Source organism: Papaver somniferum, unplaced genomic scaffold (genome assembly GCF_003573695.1).
Source record: "Papaver somniferum cultivar HN1 unplaced genomic scaffold, ASM357369v1 unplaced-scaffold_107, whole genome shotgun sequence".
NCBI lineage: Eukaryota > Viridiplantae > Streptophyta > Magnoliopsida > Ranunculales > Papaveraceae > Papaver > Papaver somniferum.
The window spans coordinates 11338186-11353978 of NW_020619603.1; the positions used below are offsets into that span (position 1 = coordinate 11338186).

A 15793-nucleotide genomic window follows, 5' to 3' on the forward strand; every position below is an offset into this window, starting at 1 on the left:
ATCTACTAAAATTATATGATATAGTCTTATAAGATAGAATGATAAATGTCGTGAGTAAATAGGATGGTTCATGTCTTCGCATACCTCTTTATCGACAAAGTTTATATTTCTTCATTTGATCTTTAATCTTTAAACTTCGAGAGTTACTCAGTGATATCTAATACTTAACTACCATACTCTAATATTCCTAGTCCCAAACTTGAATTTACAAGATTAGAAATCGAGGTATATTTTTATGTATCTAGTATTGAGAGAAAGCTTGAGATAGCAAAATTTGCGAGTTCGACCGAACAGTTCTCCAACAGACTTGATAAGATGTTAAAACTTATATGCACCCTAATTTACTGATAAAAACCAGCACAACAAAAGAAGATGTATGTGACAACACAAATTAAAATCATTTATTCAAGAATATTTTAACAAAGAAATGGTTTATTACATTTTTATGAAAATCCAAGACTCATTACATTGACAATGAAATAAAAAAGTTAACCAAAACTAGCCAATAAGATTTAACAAACTTAAACCTTTGTCGTTTCCTCTCTATAGATTCCAGAATCCACGACCACTTGTTGCAGAAGGAGATTTAGCCTTGTCGAACCAACCCCAGTATTCGGGATTGTTATGTGCCGGTGATGATGCATCTGGCCTTGGCGTAAATGGACCGGAAGATCCACCCCAGAATGCCAAACATTTCTTCAAAACATCACCAAGTTTACCTTCATTCACAGCTTCATAAACCTTTTCAATATCTTCTCCAGGACTTATTTTCTTATCACCACTTAGCAATGAAGTCCCAACTTGTCCCCTGACGAATTGGTAAATCGGATACGTTCTGCATTTCTTGATTCTGTTAGCAATTGGGAAGTCGCCGTTATCGAATTTCTCTCTTGCCTTTGTTACCTCATCACCTAAGGTTGCTTTCAGTTCATCTTGAAATATTGGAATTCTCTTGAATACCAAGTACTTATCTTCCTCGCTAATCTCTTCTTCGCCTTCTTTGGCCGGACAAGCGTTAAGTGCTTTCTCTACTAGTACTTCGCGGAGTTGAAGTAAAAGTGCGTAAGACGTGTTGGTAGGATCATCAAGATATGAGAACACGGGCTGGTGTTCAATGACTTGCAAGAGCTCCTTCTCGCAGAAACGAGACGCTAGCAACGACCCATCTGTCTCATTGCTGTAAAGCGTTTTCTTTACTACTTGTTGCAGAACATGCTTAACAACTTCTCTCATGTTCTCCTCCAAATGCCGAAGATCGATTGCTTGGCACAACGCCACCATGTAAGTTGACGACATGAGCTTCAAGATATCGATAGCCTCGGCACTCTTCCTTGCTGAAATCAACCCAAGAGAGTTCACATCCTGGTTATGTTGCTCAGCACTTTGCACATGAGTTGTCACTGGATTCGCCAAGTATTGAAGCTCCGAGCAATAAGAAGCCATGGCGATTTCGGCACCTTTGAACCCGTAGTCCAAACTTGGATTTGGGCCACCACTTAGATTCGATGGCAACCCATTGTTATAATAATCACAAACAAGCTCGGAGAATTGGGCAAACATAAGTTTACCGATTGCAGCAAGGGAAATTCTAAGGTTATCCATTGAAACTCCGATTGGAGTTCCCTGAAAGTTCCCTCCGTGTAGTGCAAGATCGCGAGAAACATCGATCAAGGGGTTGTCATTAACGGAATTGATTTCTCGTTCAATCGAATGAGTAGCCATACGAATGACTTCAATTTGTGGTCCGAGCCACTGCGGCGAAGTTCGAAGCGCATATCGGTCTTGTTTCGGCTTAGTTAGTGGATTTTCTTTGATCTTGATTTTTGCTTGTTTCATGTAATCGCTCTCATCTAAAAGGAACTCCATGATTGCTGCTGCTTCAATCTGGCCAGGATGATGCTTCAATTCATGAGTAAGAGGATCGGTGAATTCAGAATTCCCATGCATCACTTCACAGAACAAAGCCGAGAGAACTTCTGACAAGAGCGCCAGAATGTTTGCGTCAAAACAAACGGTGGCGGCGACCGCCGATCCGACTGCGGTACCGTTAACTAAAGCAAGACCTTCTTTAGCTTGTAACTCAAACGGAGACGGAATTCCGGCACGTTTCAAAGCCTCCAAGGAAGTGATGACATCACCTTCCGGAGTTATTACTTGAGAATTGTGTCTTCCGGTTAGTAATCCGGCAATGTACGACAATGGAACGAGATCGCCGGAAGCAGTGATAGTACCCCTCAGTGGCAATTTTGGCACCAAATTTTCGTTCATCAATTTAGACATACCTTCCAAAACCTCCCACCTTATGCCGGAATACCCTTGCATAAGAGTATTTGTTCTTACAAGCATTGCAATCTTGGCATAACTCGACGGTAAAAACTCTTTTCCGATAACTCCAGCATTGAGAAACCGTATAAGTTCCGTCTGAAGATCAGTAGTCTTATTAGTACGCCGGTGAGAAGTCGCCCCAAAACCAGTCGTAACTCCATAAGTATCAGTTCCACGAGCAATATTATCAGCAACCCAGTTAGCACTCTTGGAAACACGTTCATGAGCCACAGCCTTGTCTAGACTGACTTTCACTTCGGGTCGTCGAGCAATCGCAGCAACTTGTGCAACAGTCAGAGTTGTTCCTTGAAGATTCACGACCTGTGCTTGTTTGAATTGTGATAACATTTTCCTAACCTCATCAAAATGAGAAGATTGGAGTGCTTCGGCTGCTTTTTTCCAGTGTAACGGAGCGGAGACGTAGGAATTAGCGGTTCCGCAAATTGGGTTTACTCCGTCTACCGGAAGTGGAAGTGTTGGTGGTAGAGATATCTCACTTGGACGAGGAATTCCACTCTTTTCCATCTCTAAAAAATTTGAATCAAAAAATTAACAAAAAAGTTTGCAAGTCTCTGTGTGATGTTTTTGCTAGAGATGAAGATATTGTTAGATTGGTTAGACTTATATAGTGATGGAATGGGGTGTAAAAAGGTCTAGTCTTCTGGTGTATAAAATTCATGGTTGGTGAAGTTGAACCAATTGCCTGGAAATAGAATGGAAATTTGCAATTTTTGACTCTTGACTCGAGAGTGCTAAAAGGTTTTGAGTGGACAGGATTTTCCCCTCATGCAGTGTAGTACTGAATGGGGGAGTTGGTGGGTGGACACTGTTATACTCTGTATGGTCATGAATAAAATTGGCCAACTTTTCACATTTGGTTGATTCAATTCTTAATTGGAAATTATTGGATCATAAAGTTATTAAGAAAAGGGGCAAGTTGGTTTTTTTAAATAACAATGTTATCATGGTTGTGTGATGGTATGATTAGGAATCCACCATGAAGCCTAGTTAGCAATTCGGGATTCGGCAAACGCACGGAACGGCAAACGTACGAGTATTATACGGTTTTGTAAAATCCAGATTCGGTCCAAAATTCGGTCAACGGGACGTGATTCGTCAGTAATTCGGAACGGCATACGTACGTGTATAATTCGATTTATAAATGTGAGTTCAGCTCTGAAAATTCGGTATCTATATATAACAAGTAATTTGTATTTATAAGGTCATAGACCAATTTTTATGCATATGTGTGAGTTATTTAAAGAAAAAATAAACTTAATACGATGATATTAATAATATATACAACATTAGTTATCCAAGAGGACGTCGTATGGTGGTTTAGATGCTTGGTTAGTGAGTTTGAGATCTCTCTCACCTTCACCTTCAAATCTCTTCAGTCATTTTTGTTTCATAAAAATTACAACACGTCTAATATTCGGTCGTGTATGCTCGGGAGGTAGTAAAGCTCAAAAGGTGGAGTCTTTGAAAAGTAAAAGCTAAAGAATTTATGGAGAACTAAGCGGACGTATCATTCGGGATACGTAAAATTCGTGAACGATTCGCGAATAATCCGGGAATGCCACATAATACGCGACTTGGGTTCGGAGTTGCAAACGTACGCGAATAAGACGGTAAAATTCGTGATACGGAAAAATTCGCGAATGATTCACGAACTTACTAACTAGGCCATGAAGTACTAGTGAGCATATAGGTTGCTGATTAATTCTTTTAACTTGTTTGACTCAACAGTTAGAAATCCCATGGTTAGATCCAAGGGGTTCACAGTTTCATGACTTTCGTCTGAGATTAAACCGTTAGACTTAAGGGATTTTTCTCGACATTCATAATTCATCTGATTTTAAACTCTTCTACCTTTGGGATATTTTTCCTGGATTTTTTCGGTGGGTGCAGAATGACTGATAATTCGAGGTATAGTTTTTTGAAACTTCTTTTACTCTGTGGTTATTACCAAGTGGAAATTAGAGCCTTCTGGCTCTTGGTATTAACAACTCAACTGTCGGATGGATACGTGAAATTTTGATATTACCTCCGTCCCTAATTAGATGATCTATACCATAAATAAGTGGAGTAATAGATTAGTATTATTATAAGGAATATGTAAAACTTGATAGCCATATTTATATTCATTAGGTAGTTGTTTTAAAATGCTTTTCAATGAAACAAAATTTACGAAAATTCGTTGTATAGTTTGAGAGATAAATCATTTCTAAATTTACAAGTAAATTTTAACTAGGTCATCTAATTAGGGCCGCATGAAGTATAATTTTGTGATGGGTTATAATAGTTAAATTTAGATTTTAAGCAGCCACAAAAAGAAAAAGCAAATGATCAATTAAAAAAATGCGTTCTTTTTCTATGGATTCTCGTGTGAAATTCTTAGTTTTTATTGTTTTTAATGAATCATCAAAATGGACCATACTTTGGATATTTGAAAATTATGTGCATGATGACACGCTTACATGAAATAGTTGGTGAAAATTCTGCAAGTGGAGAAAAGACTTCGGTCTCGAGTCCTGATGGTGATGGTGATTTGTATTTGTCGATCTTGACCGCCTCTTTCCTAGGTGTTTTATAAACAAACATCACCGAGGTGTTCTTCCATATGCTTCCTTCTCAATCACATGTCAGTAGCACCTAGCAAGAAAAGTTGTAGAAGAAGAAGAGGAGATCATGGCTCGTGGGGGTAACTGAGTTGGTGGATTATACACCAATTAAGCACCAAAAGCCAAATAAAACAATCATCACAGATTGATAATAACGCATATAAAGAGCCAAAACCAAGAAATTTAGGTTCACCAACTCAAGGAGTCTGCGCAATACTAAAAGGTGGCCGCCATAACAGAATATCGGAGTATCTCTCTACAGTCTAAAAGTAGCATTTTTCAACGATTTTTCTTTACATATAGCAGACAGTAAGCCAATGTTTCTATATGAGCAAAATTTTCAATTGAATACAGGCAACAATTCTAGTCAGTTCTAACTTTTAAGCAAAAAAAATATAGCTTCTTCAAAATATTACAGACACGAAAAACCTATCTCGAAACGTTCAGTCAGGAGCCTCAGTTAGTCATAGGCCGTTGCTGCATGGTCTCTGTATCCTACTAGTTTCAATTCTCAACTAGCAATTCTACTACACTCATGCAAATTGCAAAGAATGATGCATATGAAGAAAAAATAACTGTTCATGTAGGTATATTATACTATAAGCATATGGAAGAAGACCGAAATCTTGATATCAACAAAGGTCGAGTAGAAAAAAAGGGATAAAATTAATCAAGGAAATGAACAGTTATTAAATAGAACATACGATACGAGAAAAATAAAGGTCAAAATCAATTTCCTATTGAAGGGAAAAATATAATTGTGACCCTAAAATTAAGAATCCAATAAAGGACAATTTTTAAGACCTAAACATAGAAATGTTCAAGACAGACACAGAATTTGCAAAATCCAGGAAACTCAAACACATGCTATGCCTAAACAAGGGCAGGCGAAAGAGATAAAAGACAGTTAGTATTTTAGCAAGACTTCACCATTTTACGAAGAATTACAAATAGTGAGAGATAGGAAAAGGCACCACTGTTATTATCAAGGGCGTGATCTCTTGTTGCTGCAAGATGGACATTTGTATTGCTTGATATGTTCAGCCCTAGCTGGAGTTATCTTCACACATTTTCCATGGAACCATTTCTCGCAGATGTCACAGCAGATCCAAAACTCATCCGCAGCGTAGTTCTCACCACATGCACCACATAAAGCGTCCCCATGTTCATCCTCTTCGTCGTCCTCTAAACCCTCATCGTCTTCCCTTGGGGGTGGTGTTGGCTTGGCATACTTGGTGAGCTGAGGCTCAGATGCTCGCGGCTTTATTTGGCAAAAGAATGACAATGTTAATGCAAATTACCATAAAATTGAGAAGCTTGCAATTAAGGGAAATGGTGCGGCGTGCCTGGGGCATACATTGGGATATCCACACGATTATCCTGTGCAGTAACTGCGGGAACATCTCAGGCCTATGCCATCGACACATTAAAGTAAATCTCCTTGGAGAAATAGAAGAAACTTTCACATTTTATCTTTCTACAGATAGAATATATTTCATTTTCCAAGATGAAAGGTCCAAGAACTACGCCATCATATGCCTGGAAAGCAGCATTACTTAAAGGGCGAGTAGCATTCATTTGTCTTCCCAAAGAGAGCTTTCTACTTATTATCTATCGAAATGGTAAATGGCTATTCGAGTAGCTACTTACCATTTTGGAGTTCGACTTGGGTTTGTTGCTGCTGTGATTTGAAACTGAAGACTTTTCCTTCACATGTTTCTTTGCATTTCCAGTCACAACTTCAAAGATGGTTGGGAGATCATTCATCATAGTAAATAAACGTTTCCTGATCACAAATAACAGCAAACAACTTTGTTAAGTTGATGTGAACCATGGTACATGCACCACAGTAATTTGTAATTCAAATATAATGTTACATGGCTATGTGGCTCATCTTAGTGGGGGTGGGTGATGCCATGGTAAATATGCTATTTCTTTTAAGTTCACAATACTTGATTCTCAAAGGCTCCAAAATCTACCAAATTTCAGCCATAAGACTATTTTGAGATGGACGAAAATTCTCCTCCGCTAACTAAATAAACCCAGTGGCACTTCAGGATACGCAAACTTACTACCACTAAAGTTTGTCTACTTATACCCAGTCGTAATGCAAGAAAAAGGACTGAATGGTAGCCTTATTTATACTCATTTGTTAAGCTAAAAGCAGGTAGGTAAACTGCTTTAGCATAAATGTTAAGGCTATTGCAGCATCAATTGCATGGACGTGTAAATAATGAATATCGCGCATCTCAATGAATTTTGGAACACTAACAGAATAAGGACAGTGTCAAATTCGAGACTTCAAGCTATATGATGATGTTAGTAACAGGTCACCCGTTCAAAAAAAAAGTAACAGGTCAAGAGGTTAACATGGGCATACATCAAATAATTTTGAAGATATCTACAATTGAAGAAAGACGTACCTTTCATTTTTATCAAATCCAAATCTAGCACCAAAATAAAATGCAACAGCTAGAAGCCATGCATCGCTGTGGACTGCAACTAAAGCTAACCAGTCTTTTTCTTGCATTCCATCTCTAGCAAAGTTAATACCCAGTGCAGGTTCTGGAAGTTCAGGGGGGACTTCTTCAGCAGGCAAATTGACCTCCCACTGCTCACTAGGAAACCCATACAAGCACAAGTTTTCCTTCTCTGCGAAGTACAATATAAATTGAGTGATACACAACAAGGAAGAGATACTAATCACACAATGCGAGAAAAAGAGCAGAAGGACAAGAAGAGTCCAGGAATGAAAATTCTTTCCAGTTCAGAGATCTAACATTGTTCTATACGAACATAAATAACATGCAGATGCAACATATAGAGTAACTACCAATTACTCCTCGATAACAACCACAGGGCTCTAAGCGATAGATGCAAATAACCCAAGTAGCATCTAATCCACCTCAAAAATAAGTAGTGGTTTACTGACATGACAGCAGGTATAATCCGAGAAAGACTAAGACGAAATAGCAATATAAGCAAGACTTTACAGAAGGGTGTCATCAGTTCCAGCAAGACTTAAACGAGGTAGAAATGATCAACTTTTAAATCAAATCAACGAGGAGGTAGTGATGATCGACTATTAAATGTCTCCCTTAAGGAAACTCAACAAATCAAAAGCTGGCATTGGAAGTAAGTAACCCGATTATGTAGCTATAAATTGGGAAAGACCCAGTAGTCCATCAAGGAATCGGATGATTGATGAAACTTGCAACTTGAAGTAAACCATGCAAAAACTTTCTCTGCAAAACGCAATGTGAGTACGCAGGATTTTTTTTTCAAACCTAATATGGTAAACGAGCTCATACCCTATATATTTCCAAAAAATCAAGGAGCCGAAAAGATTAGGATCACGACTAACTATATCTCTGAGCATATAGAAAAAAGAGGTTCAAAATCATTTTCTAGGTCCAGCACTAACACAGCTGAAACTGCACTACCACGTACACAGAATTGATACCTATCCAGTCAGGAATTACTGTCAAATAGACCCAGGTTTGGAGGAAGAAAAAAATTTCCTTGAAATCATTATCATTAAAATGATATTCTTTTATACTACTAACAAGATGCCCTTCACAGAAATCGTACCCCAGAAGAAACAGAACAGTTTATAACATATTTCTACAACACTCTGGGTTACATCACGAAGAAAGAGGTAATCGCCAACAAACACCAACTTAAACAGTACACCTCAAGCTCTCAAGGTATCAATGCAGTTTAATTCAAGTGACACCATCAAAGGTAACCTATACGCCCACCATGCCCTCCCTGTACAGTCTAAGCACATCACCATATATTCATATAATCCTGAAAGCAAGGTAACCTTTGTGAACATATTCTCTTCATTCAAATTAGTTTGGGACAACACAACTCATTTTCATCTACAAAACCAATAAAACCCCAGTTCACCAAAATTCCGAATTCAACTACACCCCCTAGTTAACACATTTCCAAAAGCTATTATCCACTCCTTCCTATGCATCAATAGAACCAACACTGGTTTTAGCAGAGTCCCCCAAGTCCCATTACAGTATCCAGGCAACTAAAAGAACCTCTTGATACTACAATAACAAAATCAGCTTGCTAAACACACAGAATAACTACATCTTTGAAACTTGACCAACGAATTAACACCCTGTAATCCCTCAGGTCCTCCAAGCCACAATTGGTCTTTCCATAACAAAATCAATAAACATATCCTAATACGGAATCAAGTGATTCTCTTCAATAAAAACTAGGGTTGAACAAAAATTAGATACTGATATTCCTACTGTACAATCGAATTGCACCATTTCCAAGTACCCCGATTACCCGGAAAAAAAAATATATAAGCAGCTGAGAATTGGAAGAAACTAACAACACATCAGAATCAGTACTAGTATAAACGATTCCACAAAAATGACAAAAAGAAATTGGAAAAAAGAAATTCAAACAAAAAAAAACTCAATTTCTAATCTGAGAAATGAAAACCCGGAATAATAAAACATGCAAGGAGATATAAAACCCTAACCAGGATCACATTGGCGGTAAAACTCTTTAACATCTGCACAAACAAAAAAAACCCAAAAAAAAAACAGTTAAAACCCTAGAATTCAACATCAAATAAAAATCCAAAACAAACCCAGAAAAGAAGGTGAAAAAAAGAAGATAACTGCAATTACCTTGAGTAAGAGCTTTAATCATTCCACTTCTTCTTCCTTTGAAATCTCTAAAAACTTCTTCCACTGTTCTTGGATTATACTGTCCTACTGCACCACCGCCAACAGCTCCACCACCTCCGTCCATGATTTCAAAGCCCTTCAAAGATTATAAACAAACAACAGAAATTCTGATTTTTACAGATTTTTCAGAGAGGGGGGTTAAGGAGGGAAGAGAAAAGAAGAACTGAAGAAGAAGAGGAGGAAAGAATAAGGGCTACTAATTTTACATTAAATGCCCCCTTTTTTAATTACGTTATTTATAATTAGATCCTTACATTTAACATGTAATTTCAGATGAGTGTCTTGTTTTGAACTCCGTTGTAGATGTTCATAGTTTTTGTTTTGCTACCGTAAGTTTTAAGTCAACCGTTATGAATAATTTGCTTACCAACCCCACGCCTGAATAATTTTGTGCGATACTATAGGGTTTTTCTTTTTTTCTTGTCTGACTCAACTAGCTCGTCTGGATTTGACCAATATTACCGCTATAATGACACTTGGCTTATAAAAAGGATAAGATAGTAGAGTTATAAGAAAAAATTGATTTTGGTCGGATATGTGGCCAACAAGACAAAATAATAACTGACTAAAAGACGCTGAATCAGATGTATGAATCAAGTCAGATGCCGAGTCAAACATTAAAAAATAGAAAGACATATCTAGCTTGCCCTAAATCAGATATCGAATCAGATTCATACCGCGAGGCAGGCCTATACAAAATTTTAAGGTCCTTTTTATTCGTACTTATATAGAGATGGTAGTTTATGTTTTCTTATCGTAAGTCAATTGATTGGGTTGTTTTTTGTATTGTACTCCAATAATATTGGGTTTTTTTTTCCTGACTCAACTGATTCATCTGATCTATCTGGATCTAACTTGTAACGTCTGAATCTGACTCTTCATATCTTAATAAAAAATTATAAAATAGTAGAATTACTGTTTTTTTTACTTAAGTCAAATATGCGCTTAGCGAGTCAGGACTCATTTCAGAAATCAGGAAATAAAAAAAAACGATTTCGCATCTAACTCACTCCGAGTAACATTTAGATAGCAAATTATATCCAAACAAACATCGCGCACGTCTCCAGAGGTGCTAGCAAACTGCTCCTCAATTGTCTTGGCACATTTGATGGACTAGACCTGGGTGGTTTGTTGGTTATATGTCTTTCATCGGAATAGATCTGTGTTATTCTCTGAGAAATTTGTCGTTCTCGTCTTTTCAGATAATATTTATTCTGCGAACTCAAAGAATCAAATTGTTTGTTCCATACACAAAATCACATTACGTACTACAGCGTGGTGTCCAGTATGCTTTATGAAACCAAAAACCTTGACATTTTTATTTTCTGAACAAAGGGTCGGACTCACATACTTGAGGGCCATATGTTCAAATCAACCACAACTAGATTTTTTTTTTATCTCTTAGAAATTCTCACTAACTTTATCCAAAAAAAAAGGAAAGAATTTATTGAATAGATCTAATGTGAATCCAACAAGTACTTATTTGCAATAAATCCAACAGTCAAATATATAAAAATCTATATCCATGATTGTCAAATTAATTCCCTTCAAAGTTCTCATAAACAGATAAAGACTCTCACATAAAGAGATCGCTCTAAGCATCAAAATCAAAGACATTAAAACAGAAAAACAACAAATTGGTAGGTACACAGAAAAGAAATGAAAACAACATTATAAACAAAATTTAGAAAGCGACAAAAACTAACCACTACATAAAATTCAATCTGGAATAGATAACATTGATGTTTATAGCAATGGAAATCTAATTCCCATACAGTTTAACAGAACTACGAGGACAATAAACCATTAATTATCAGTTCAATAAGAACTCTCCTCATGTGAGTTGTTATTCCATGCAAAAATAAAAGAATAACAATCAAAAACAACCTTTACCAGAGAAAAGTTAAATCGGTTTTAGCTATTATGTGCCAATAGTAAAAGTCTAACCGAAACTCATATGCCATACAAAATACACAACTTATGTAAACATAAATTGATAATAGCATCATTGTGACTTTCACACATGAGTTTTCGTCAATATTTATCTCCTTATGATCCTTTGATAAAGCATACTAAAAAGTTAAAATTAAATCCTGCTATATCAAAAAGTCACACAAATCATAAGGGATCACATATTATGAGACCGGAAATTAGGATTAGTGAAAACCGAAATAAAATCTCATAACTGAATACAAAGCATAAAATATATTCATTCATAAAAAGATATGCAATCGAAACCATCAAAGCGAATGATATAAAAAGATTTAAAAATAAATCTTAATCATTCATATTATTGATAGATTTGAATAGACTTTACACAAAATATTGAAATAAATCAACAATTTGATTAGTCTATTCATAAGGTTAAGTATTACAGCAACTAACGTAATCCTTAGTGGTGTTCTGATTGTTCACTTAGGTTTTTTCAGTTTTCAAACTCTTGAAGCATGTCTCGAGAAACTTGTAAGCAACCACCTCTTGTTATTCAAGTTTCTCAACTTGTCCTTTCATGTCTACAAGATCAACTATTGTCTCTTAATTTTATTCTTTAACCAATCTTGATTTCGAACTGTTATTATGAGATTGGTTCTCAGTTCTTTAAAACCGTTGATGAAGTTCATCATACTATCAGTTCGTAGGTATCCACTTGGTTTCTTTCAAATCTTGAAAATTGAAAGCAAGTAAGCAAGACTCCTCTTGAGATCCAGTAGAACTGTCAGACTCATACTCAGACATGTATTGATTTCTATACATTTTTTAACTTTTAGAGCTTCCTCCTTATTAGCCTTCGTTACACTGCGAGTTATTGAAGGCATGCTCAAAGATTTAAATAAGAATTTATCATGGTTTTTGAATACATATAAGAGGGAATTTTCTCATAAGTTATAAGAAAATATATTTCAGACCAGAATTATCAAAGGATTTTCCGTAAATCAAAATATACACATTATATTTTTTTCATAGGTTATTGTCTGAAATCCCCATGCTATGAAGAGAGTATTCTTTAAATGGTAATATTTAAAATCCGAAAATCTAAATAAATCTAAATTACAGAAAACTAGTGTTAACATGAACGTTGGACAACATGGATTCTTCATATGGCATATTATGTGTACAAATGTATAATCTATAATGTTAAAATTAAAATAAGAAAAAAAACACAAAAAAATCATTTCCAAACTTCTCAAGGGAGTACAAAATATTAAATACGGAGTCCAATTATTAAAAAAAATGAACAAAAACATATAACCATAGGTGCGTATTTTAATAAGCATCATATAGTGGAAATTTAAAATCTTTAGTCTTACAAATTTAGCGGGGTTATTAATTTAGCACACTATCTTAGCGAGGATACTAATTTATCGCAGATTAATTTAACGAAGTTCTACAGTAATTGGAATTTAGAAAGGGTAAAAATAGAATAAATTTTTTTTTTTGAGTTTCCTTCTGGAAGATAGGAATATTTATAAATTAAGGCTTGTCAAAAGTAAGGGTATTTATTTAAATTCCCTACTTGGCAATATATTTTTGACAAATTTTATTCATGGACAACAAAAATTACAAGCAAGCAAAAGGGACATCGATTTCCCAAACTTCAACAGAAACAAACACACCACAAACAAAGAAGAGAAAACCAAAGCAAGGCCAAATAAACAAACGAACATGCAAATGAAGATTAATTATTGCGTGTGAACTAAGGCGAGTGTTGCATGTAATTAAATATATAATAGCGTAAGAGCAATGCATTTCTGGTCAATCATCACAGTCATCATCATCGATCACCACCACCACCGAGCTTTGCTCGAGAGGAAGCTGGACAACCTTGTACGTATAGCCGACCATTGTGGCCGATAAAAAATCCATCGTTCTTGTCATTAACTTTTGTACTTCCATTTTCCTAAAGGTTATGTTGAGTGTACGAAAAAGATATGCCGTAAGAAATCCGTGTTGCCATCATACTTCCCTTCACCCTAATCATAGATGGAACATTGACAGTTTTCACAGACCTTTGGTAATGTCACCTGAAATCTCAATCTCACGTGAACCCGATTTAATGAATGGGACACCAAAGGTTACACTCATCTTGACTCCCACTGATAATGAAACACTTGTACTCCAATTGGTCGTATTAGAAAATTTAGTCTTGAGATTTAATTCCAATGTTAAAGAATTTGGAGTTTTGTTGATCAATTCATCACTGACAAGTGCAATTTTGTGCTCATTGTAAATCCTTGCATCATTGAGGTGATATCTGATATTTTCGATCTTCCTTGATATAACGGGCTGCTCAATATCCATGTAGCTCCAATCGTCGGGATAGGTATTAAGTGTGGAGAGGTAGTTCTCCTTGTTATCTGCTGAGTGCATGTTACAATAACAGTTGCTCTGTAGACTTCAGATGATGATGCGGTTGCCACCAAGTATCATGGGGAAAAACATAGTCCTCAAGTCATGGAAGTTTGTGGAGTTGTCCTGCATTAACAATACCCAATCACTATGATTCATATTCATTTAATACTTTCAAAAGCGACTACTCTTCAGGCGAATGCCTCCGTCACGACTTGGAGACTCTTCGAAGTCAAATAGTGAGGAGTTGTCAGCTTTGTTATTGTAGTCCATATACCTGTCTTCGAAAGCCTTAAGGTGGTTTCCGCTTTTTACGCCCTTGATCCTTGTAAGGTCAGGCAGTACAATGATAGAGTCCCAGTCAAGGGAGGTGCATACATTATATTTCCCAACGTCATCGTGATAATGCGACAATCTAATATGTACACTGCTCAAAATCACTTTTTGGTATATTTTTTTTTCCTTTTTCCAATTTACATAGAAAAGTGTTGAAGAAAAAAAAGTCTTCATTCATTTGGATGTTCTCCATGAAATACTAATTGCAGTGAGGTTATAAAAAAGATATGAAATTCAAGTACAATATTTCCAATTTAGAAAGATACATCAATCTATATATATATATATATATATATATATATATATATATATATATATATATATATATATATCTAGATATCAAAATCAAAGACATGAAAACAGAGAAACAATAAATTGGTAGATATAATAAGATTAAAATGAAGTCAACATAATAAGCAAAAGTTGGAAGGCAACCAACACTAACCATTACATGAAATTCAATCTGGAATAGATTACATTGTTGTTTATAACAATTGAAGTTTGTGTATGAGCTGAAATATGATTCCATGAATATACCAATTTTGACTGCTCGATAGATAGCATACGACGAGACTCAACCTTATATTTCATTTTCTGTTGTTTAAATTTCTTTTGGTTCCGATATACAAATGGGAAATTTATTTTTAAGTTAGATATTATCTTTTTCAATGTGCAACTTCTGACTGTAAAACCATTTATATGCTCGTATTAATTACATAAGTAGGTTTGTACGTAATAACTGCGTAATCGTTATTCAATTCATATTAATAAGTCATACTCATTAATAAAGAAATTCCTCCGGACTCACTTCTAATTTTTGTTGTCGGGATCACCTCTTTCAGCAACCTCAGTAGGTTTCTTTTGTTTTCTTCATCTTCATCTATTTTAGGCATTTCATCATTCTTGAATCTTCATCTTCAATATGTTTCCAACATGTGTTTCTACCTCCTGATTGATTGTATGAATAACATGCAGAAACATGTAAGTTATGATCAGTTAATTCATAAATTCATGTATCATCTTTGAATGTTATTTAAACTACTTGATCGTAACTTTTTGTTGTTGTGTACTGGGTGCGGTTGAATTTCTTAACATTTTATGTACGTTGTCCCATAATGATATTTATCAATCGATTATCATGAGAAGATATTAGACAAAAATATAAGTATATAATATAACAGCTAATGACATTTTGGATTCGTAATAACAATAAAAATATATTTTATTTAAGAATTTGAGGATTAAAGAGTTTCAACTTTTTTACTTTAATCTGTACATTATTCAAAATCACTTTTTGGTAAAAACCTTATCTTTTTCTTTTGCAAATTTTTATAGAAAGATATTGAAGAAAAAGTCTGCATTCATAGATTAACTTCTTGGACGTTCTCCATGAATCGTATAGTTTAAATCCTAAAGTTGCAGTGAGGTTAAAAAAAA

At 35.5% G+C, this 15793-nt stretch overlaps 2 protein-coding genes across 2 annotated transcripts; both read right to left on the reverse strand.

Moving 5' to 3' along the window:
* Positions 1–379: 379 nt before the first annotated feature.
* On the reverse strand, positions 380–2937 carry LOC113328160 (phenylalanine ammonia-lyase-like). The gene has a single exon (XM_026575246.1). It carries the CDS (start codon positions 2848–2850, stop codon positions 544–546), a length of 2307 nt encoding a protein of 768 aa, XP_026431031.1. The 5' UTR covers positions 2851–2937; the 3' UTR covers positions 380–543.
* A 2718-nt stretch (positions 2938–5655) lies between these two features.
* LOC113328243 (PHD finger protein ALFIN-LIKE 4-like) lies at positions 5656–9844 on the reverse strand. Its single transcript, XM_026575351.1, has 5 exons — positions 9614–9844; positions 9463–9495; positions 7373–7601; positions 6600–6735; positions 5656–6210 (listed from the first exon to the last, which is right to left on the reverse strand). The coding sequence occupies exons 1-5, from the start codon at positions 9735–9737 to the stop codon at positions 5935–5937; spliced, it is 798 nt and encodes a 265-aa protein (XP_026431136.1). The 5' UTR covers positions 9738–9844; the 3' UTR covers positions 5656–5934.
* Positions 9845–15793: the final 5949 nt, after the last annotated feature.